This window comes from Nematolebias whitei, chromosome 6 (genome assembly GCF_014905685.2).
Source record: "Nematolebias whitei isolate Nwh7 chromosome 6, NemWhi1, whole genome shotgun sequence".
Taxonomy (NCBI): domain Eukaryota; kingdom Metazoa; phylum Chordata; class Actinopteri; order Cyprinodontiformes; family Rivulidae; genus Nematolebias; species Nematolebias whitei.
Genome location: NC_056503.1, coordinates 44,536,011 through 44,543,810, shown reverse-complemented (window position 1 = coordinate 44,543,810; position 7,800 = coordinate 44,536,011). Strand labels below are relative to the sequence as shown.

Sequence of the window (7,800 nt, the reverse complement as noted above, 5' to 3'; positions counted from 1 at the left end):
TCCGAGGGGGTCCCGGCAGACGCTCCTCACCTCTCCGTTTCCGAGGGGGTCCCGGCGGACGCTCCTCACTTCCCCTGCTTCGAGGTGGTTCCGGCGGACGCTCCTCACTTCCCCTGCTCCGAGGGGGTCCCGGCGGACGCTCCTCACTTCCCCTGCTTCGAGGGGGTCCCGGCGGACGCTCCTCACTTCCCCTGCTTCGAGTTGGTTCCGGCGGACGCTCCTCACCTCTCCTGTTCCGTGGGGTTCCAGACGGACTCCGCTTCTGCTCCTATATTGTTTGTTTGTTTTTTGGTGCCCTCCAACCTTTAGTTTTTTCCCCCGCCACCCAAGTTGGGTTGGGGTATTTTAGAACGTCAGGTGCCGTTTATTAGAGAGGGGGATACTGTAGGGATCTGCACCTGCCCTGCTGTGTGCAGATAGTTAATGACTCTCAGGTGCCAGGTATTGTGTTTAATTAGAGACTCCCCTTTATATACGGTGCTCTCCTGCATCTCAGGCAGGGGAGCATTAGGTGCTTAAGCTGCATCTTCACGATCGTCTCCTAGTGCCTTGGTATTTCCTGTTTTTCCTACGAATGTAAGTAGTATCGCTGCCCCGACAGCATTATTTGTTATTGTTGCATTTTTGCGATTAAAACGCCTTTTTTGTAACCTTGTTGGAGTCCTGCTTGCATTTGGGTCTCAACCACCACCCGATCGTGACAAAAACTAACATGATCAAACTGAATCTAGGGCTGTTTTAAGCTCCACAATGTTTCAGGAGCTCTAAATACTTTACAGCTTATTCTTGTTGTTTTTTCATTATCATGTGGGGCTCCGTTTATCTTTCTGTCTGATCCTGCATGTTTTCTGGCTGCAGGTGCTGGAGATGTTGAGGAAACGAGGCGAACGATCCGGAGAAGATTTTGACATCGTGGATCTTCTGAAGACGCTCTGCCTTGTGAAGACGGACACTACGGACGGGAAAAAATTGGCTGAAGTGAAACTGGACGAGGTCAAAATGAATGTGGGCGACACTAACGATGGAGAGAAGAACAGCGCTGGTCGTCCAAACTCTGGAAACAACACTAAGATGGAAACAGAGATGGAAGGTGAGGCGTCTCAATCCCAAGAAAGAGACTGATAAACACTGTTGTTTAAATTTGTTTTCTTCTGATTTTGTTTCCTAAATGTGTCTAAACTTTTGTGGAGTTCTTATTCTCCCTGCATGAGTCGCGCACGGCTTCGCTCACGATTCACCAGAACACGTTCAAAAAAATTGTGCAATTAATTTTTTTTTTTTTTGTGAGTTGCGTCAGATGATGGCAGAAGATGCTGGACAGACCCGGTAGACCCAATTGTGCAGTGAGGGTTTGCTGGGAACTGGTGATTTGTATGTTCATCCTCTTCCATCCATCCATTATCTTCCGCTTGTTCCGAAGTCGGTTTCGGCTTCAATTTGTATGTTAAAAATCATATTTTGAACAAAGTTTTATCTTTTTTTAAAATTTTTATTTATTTTTTACAATTTTTCCCGTCAACAGTTAACATACCATACCATACCAATTTATTTATAGAGCACTTAAACAGCAACAAGGCCAACCACAGTGCTGTACAATAGAAACAAACAAGTACAGCGGACAGGAAAACATAAAATAAAAATATAGATACAAATAACAGTGGATAATAACTAATTGGCCACCACTGTAGACTACAGACTGGATCAAAACAAATCACACCATGTCAAGGGCAAGGGAATAAAAGTGGGTTTTCAGGCGAGACTTAAAGACTGTGAGTGTGGGAGCCTGCCTGACATGCAGTGGCAACTCATTCCACAGTCTTGGACCTGCAACAGAGAAAGCCCTGTCACCTCTGAGCTTGCGACGGATTTCTGGAACTGAAAGGATCCTCTGATCTGCTGACCTCAGAGAGCGCGGTGGGATATATGGCTGTAGAAGATCATTGAGATAGGATGGGACAGAACTGTTCAGTGATTTAAAAACATACATGAGTATTTTGAACTGGATCCGAAGGTGAGTGGGTAGCCAGTGCAGGGAGGCCAAAACTGGAGTAATGTGCTCTCTATGGCCTGTACCAGCTAAAAATTGGGATGCAGCATTTTGGACCAGTTGTAGACGTGCCATGGAGGATTGATTGATACCAAACAGAAGCGCATTGCCATTGCAGCAATCGAGCCTGGATGTTATGAACGCATGGATCACTGTCTCAAGATTCTTTTTGGACAATATGGGCTTCAGCTTAGACATTCGCCTCAGCTGAAAAAAAAAACCCCAGGATTTAACAATCATGTTTACATGACTGTTAAGTTTTTAGGAAGGGTCCATTATCACTCCAAAATTGGTGACTCTTTGTTTCTGTAATGGAGCTAGAGAGGAAAGGTCAATGCAGTGGTTCATGGACGTGCCATTGGGATGGAACAAGATGACTTCAGACTTCTTCTTGTTGAAACTTAAGAAGTTTAAAGCCATTCAGTCCCGGATGTCAGCCAGGCAGTCAAGAAGAGGTTGAATAGAGCATGTGCCTCTGTGCCTCAGGGGGAAGTAAATTTGACAGTCATCGGCGTAGAAATGAAATGGTATGTTGTGATTGCGGAAAATAGCACCTAGTGGCAGCAGGTATAAAGAAAAGAGAAGGGGACTGAGGATGGACCCCTGCGGTACCCCCCACTGAAGTGCTGCCGATGCTGAACTGAAATCTTTGATACTGACACAGTTGTCAATCTGAGCCACAGAATGTCTTATTCTTCATCTTGCATGCACGTGCAACAGCTTTTTTTGTACCATATATTTACTTTTACACCATGTAAGTGTCTTTACATCTAAACTAAAATATTTTTGTCGGACAAGACGAGAGGCAGAACTTTGCAGCAACATCCAGCTGGAATGAGGTCAGGGTGGATGAAAGCTCCTCCAGTAGATTTTTACAGAGGCTCTCAAACAAAAAAATTACTGAAAGGAAGGCATTATTTTATGATATGATCATAATGAGATCAGAAAATGCATTTATAAAGGATTTCAATATGATCAGTTTTTCCCCTCAGGAACACTAGAGTGTAGTAACATTACCGTGATGATATGGGAATATTTGAACAATAAAAATTTATTTTAAAAAATTAATTTTTTTTTGGCTTTTTCAGGTTGACTACAACACCAAAAGATAAATAAATAAAAACACAGACAAAAATTACGCGTGGCTTTTTTTTTTGCCATGAGACCTTTCAAGGGTTAATTTCAGAAGTCAATTAAAACAAGACGAACACATAAATTATGCATTTTTCTTTTTCTTTTAGAGTTAATTCGTCTGCTGCCGGGAAGCAGTGATGCGACAGGAGGCGGCAGATCAGAGGGCGGGGCTGTTCGTCAGCGAGCGATGTGATTGGCTGAAGTGGAGCTCGGCAACGTGATGGAGCCATGAAGATCACGTGTTTGAGGACGTGGAACTGACGGCGTTTAGTCCTTTCTAAAGACGACAGAACAAGGTGACGAATAAAAACTGAAAGTTGTACAGATTTCAGTTCCACTGAATCATTTAGAGCCACTGATTGTATTTGAATAACACACAAAAAAAATGAAATATAAACGTCTTTAGTCCTAAAGTAATTTCATCCGAAGGACTTCACCTAATCTTGCTTTAAAAAACGATCATCTCAGTGAGTTTGAGGACGTGTTGAGCCCGGAGGTGATTATTATTCAGATCTCAGCTGCTTTAATGGTTGAATTTAGTTTGAGTTTTACATCTTTTGTGTTTGAATCTGAGGTCCTTAAGTTTCTCATATCTGAAGAGCGACGTCGGAGAAAAGCACTGACTGACAAAACCTGCTTATTAGAGTTTTAAATGTAAGTTGTGTGAATTTGTTAAAAAAAATGCAGTTGTGCATTTTTATTTTATACTTTTGGGAGAGTGTTTTATATGAGCGTCGCTCAAAATAAAACAAGCGTTACGCTCACTTTGTGCTTTGAGAAGAAGCAGAACCACTTGGATTTAGTTGTTTACATCTTTATACTTTTATTTTCTGCAAACATGAGCTCTTGAACATGTGGACAGTTCTCAGGTTTAACTCAGAACTTTCTTCAGTGTGACTCTTTTTAAAGGTACGACGTGTTTGTCACGTACAATAAAAGCATAAATCTGTCAAACGTGAAGCAGTTTATAAGTTAAAAAGTAAATTTCCAATGATTACTTGAGAAATGTCCAGCTTGTGCCTTCAACTTTCACCAGATTTTTTGTCGTCCTCATACTGCTCAGGGTTGGAAACATTTTTACTCGTGACTTTTTGGATGTTTTTTTTCTGTTCTCTGTGCTACAACTCAGAATGTGCTCGTGTAATCGTTGTAGTTTCGGTGCTTCAGATTGTGTTTTTAATAAAATGTTAGTTTTCTACGACGGTGTTCAAATTATTTGGGATCCCATTTCTGTGCAATCTGTAAAAACAAACTGCTGTTTTTGTTAAACTGAAAGCTTCATGTTTGGTGGATGTTTGTGAGAATAAATATTGCTGACAACAGTTGATCTATTGTTGTTGTTGTTTTTTTTATAAACTATTAAGCTTTAAAGCACCATTGTTACCATCTTGTTCAGTGCTTTTGCCCTCTGATTCCTTTAAACAAACATATTTTAATTATACACCCAAACCTGCAGCTCAGTCTGGATTATTGTGCTATGACTGAATTTATTTTGAGCATTTTCCAGGTCTGCATCAATATGGAACAATAGATACAAAAAATAATAATAATAAATTTAATGCAATCAGTAAAAAAAACTCTTCATCCATATTTTGTGCCTAAATTGAAAATAAAGATTTGAACAAAAACATGCTAACTAACTGCTAATTTAAAGCTAATCATGAAGCTAATTGCATATTTATCATCTCATAAAAAGCACCAAAAGTTAAGCCTTAACTAGATCAAAATGTGTAGGCAATAAAACATTTTCAGATGGGGAAAATAATTTATGTTATATCAGTATTTGTACAACTTTAACTGTTTGCCTAGTTAACTACAAGTTAGCCATGAGCTCTCAGGTTTCGTGTCTGCGCATGCGCGTCTGGTAATTAACCGGTATTTGACGTCAGGACGGTTCCAGGTGAGGACCACGAAATTTGGCGAGTTTTTGTTCAGTTAATTAATTCCCTATTTTTTATTATCCTAAATACAAATAATGTCTTCTCAGGTGTTTTTTTTGCTAGTTCTCTTACAACAGTCCGCCATTTCCAAAAGACACATTACAGTTTGAAAGTTCCTGTTAGTTGTTGTTATGAAAAAGTAAAATTGTAATATGAACGTGGACTTGTTGAGAGGTGTTTAGTTAATTGTTTATTCGTGGTTATTAATGGGTGCAGGCCTCGGCTGATTCAGGCTTGTGGCGCTATTTGGCCTTAATGTAAGGCCAAATAGGCCAAATAAGGCCAAATGTAATTGACGCTTTTCGCTCCAGCGCTGTTAAAAAGTCAAGTTGGGAACAAGTGACTGAAAATATCCTGATGCATGCTCAATAATCCAGGTAGAAAAATCTAAAAAAGTTAAATCTGGTCCTCTGGACATTCTAAAAAACAAAACAAAATAAAAAAAATGTAGAAACGTTTCGTCTTTCATCCGAAAGACTTCTTCAGTCTGAGGTGCTGTATTCAGCTCAGTCTTATAAATAGCACCTTCTCAAAGTGGATCAACCAGTTTTGCTGCTGACAACCAAAACCAGCTGCTCACATGCTCAAGAAGGACCATCAGCCTAACAATGGATCATTAGCACACTGATGGCTGTTTACTGTTCACAGAGGGCTGAGTGATACTAGCAATCACAGCATTGTAAGAGGGGGACAGTTGAACCCGGAGGCCTCCACCCCTGTTTAATGATGGACGGTTTCTTTTCACAAAGATGGCCTCCTTTACTCCTCTCTCAAACCATCGTTCCTCTCTATCCAGGATGTGAACATCTTCATCCCTGAAAGAGTGACCTCTGGCCTGGAGATGAGTGTAGACCGCAGAGTCCTGGCCTGATGATGTTGATCTTCTGTGCTGGGCCATCCTTTTGGCCCCAAATCCTTTTGTTTTGGGTTTTTTTGAATGTCCAGAGGACCAGATTTAACTTTTTTAGAAGTGACTGAAAAGTTTTAGTGTTGGACGAAGTGTCGAGTGTGGAGGCTGACTTCGTGTTAAATAATGGGAACTGTCTGGGCTGGTTTTGTCAAAACATATTGACTCGAACATTTTCACAACAACCTGTTTACTTTGCCTATTATTGTTTAATTGTTGTCTCAGCCATGAAAACGTGGATTTGTTTACCGGGGGGTTAATTTATCGTTGGGGTTGGAACATGAAGGACTGCAGTTCACCTTCCTCTCCTCCAGGAGGTGCTAAAGTGTTTCTGACGAGTTTTATCCTAAACAACATTTACTTGTGTCGAGACTACGAGTTTTAGTTGGCTCATGAAGTGCGCCTGAAATAACGAATATATGTCTGTGTAAATGTAGAATAGTTATTTAAACGTCTTTGTGAAGAAGGTTTGATTATTTTAGCTGTCTGTGCGTCTCGGTGTTCCTATTGGACCGAAGTGTGTCACGTGCCCCGGAAGTAGTCTGGCGGCTGTTCCTTTTACGCATTAGTTTTATTTTAAAGCATTAGAACAGTTAAACAACAACAAACTATATGTGATTTTACATCGTTACAAGTGAAAGTAAGAGATAAATGAGTTGTTGAGACGCAAAATGTAACGTTCAGTTTCTGAACCGTGAGTGAAATTGTGTGTGTGTAGAATGACACCGTGTCCTGTGGTAGTTTTGTGTTATCGCTTCTCGGCCTTTTGGCTAAGATCAAGTGTAGTATCTGTTCTTATCAGTTGAATATCTGATACGTCCCCTACCCGGGGACCATATATTAAATTGATTTTTGGAACAGGGAGATGGAATAGGGGCTTGCTCCGTCCACTCCACGCATCGACCTGGTATTGCAGTATCTCCAGGACCGGTGCACCCCCTCTCTCTGTTAAATGCAAACAATATAATAATGTTGTAGTTGAGTTAATATACTTTAAAGTACTCCATTTCTTAAATTGTACGTGTTGTGTAAATGATCAATAGCGATCTCCGCTGGGTGAAAAATAGCACAGCGAGTTGTTCACATGGACATAAGTAACCGGATCAAATGGCCAGTCGGAACAAAAGTGTGTCACGTAAACGCTCCGTTCGGGTTATTTTTTGTGTATTCGGCGCGATCCGTTATAATTTGTGATCACATCGAAACGGGTGGTTTACGCCGATCCGTAGCCCGATCGGTGCGCATGTAAACGCTTGATCTGTTCGTTTTTATCTGATGGTGAAAAAATGACCCGACTGCGCATGTGCGACGCGTACCTCTACGCGTTTCCTTTTCCGCCTGGCTAATGGGTAGATGCTAACATGGCGGCGAAGCAGAGCTGGTCGGTGAGCGACACAACATTTCTAATCGAAACGTTAAAAGAACTCAAAATTATCGAACGCCTTGACGGTCGAAAGTGTAGGAACACGGAGTTATTTAAACAAGTGCATGAAAAACTGGAAGAAGCCGGAATCCATCGAACAATTGAGCAAATAAAAAATCGCTGGAAGAGCTTGAAAGCTAAGTACTACCAAGCTAAGAACAAGAACGGGAGAAGTGGCTCCGACCCCACCACTTTTTCATTTTACGTGTTGATGGACGAACTGGTTGATGGACGAACTGATGAGAGAGCGGCCACTGGCCAACACGACAGGCAGCGGTGTGGACCAAGGTTATGAGGAGGAATCTGAGGACTACAGCCCCGAAGCAAATCCGGAACAAAGCATCCTTTC

The 7,800-nt window shown here is 41.4% G+C and overlaps 1 protein-coding gene and 1 non-coding gene across 2 annotated transcripts in view; both read left to right on the top strand.

Moving 5' to 3' along the window:
- The window catches only part of LOC119410755 (pannexin-1), a 20,591-nt gene extending 16,996 nt beyond the window's left edge, over positions 1-3,595 (top strand). The window contains exons 6-7 of the mRNA XM_037677663.1: positions 859-1,090; positions 3,289-3,595. Coding sequence (XP_037533591.1) covers positions 859-1,090; positions 3,289-3,374 — 318 coding nt within the window. The 3' untranslated portion in view covers positions 3,375-3,595. The remainder of the gene's footprint in view (positions 1-858; positions 1,091-3,288) is intronic.
- Positions 3,596-6,778: 3,183 nt separating this feature from the next.
- On the top strand, positions 6,779-6,969 carry LOC119411583. The gene has a single exon (XR_005186889.1). It is a non-coding gene; the product is annotated as a U2 spliceosomal RNA (small nuclear RNA).
- The last annotated feature ends 831 nt before the right edge of the window (positions 6,970-7,800 follow it).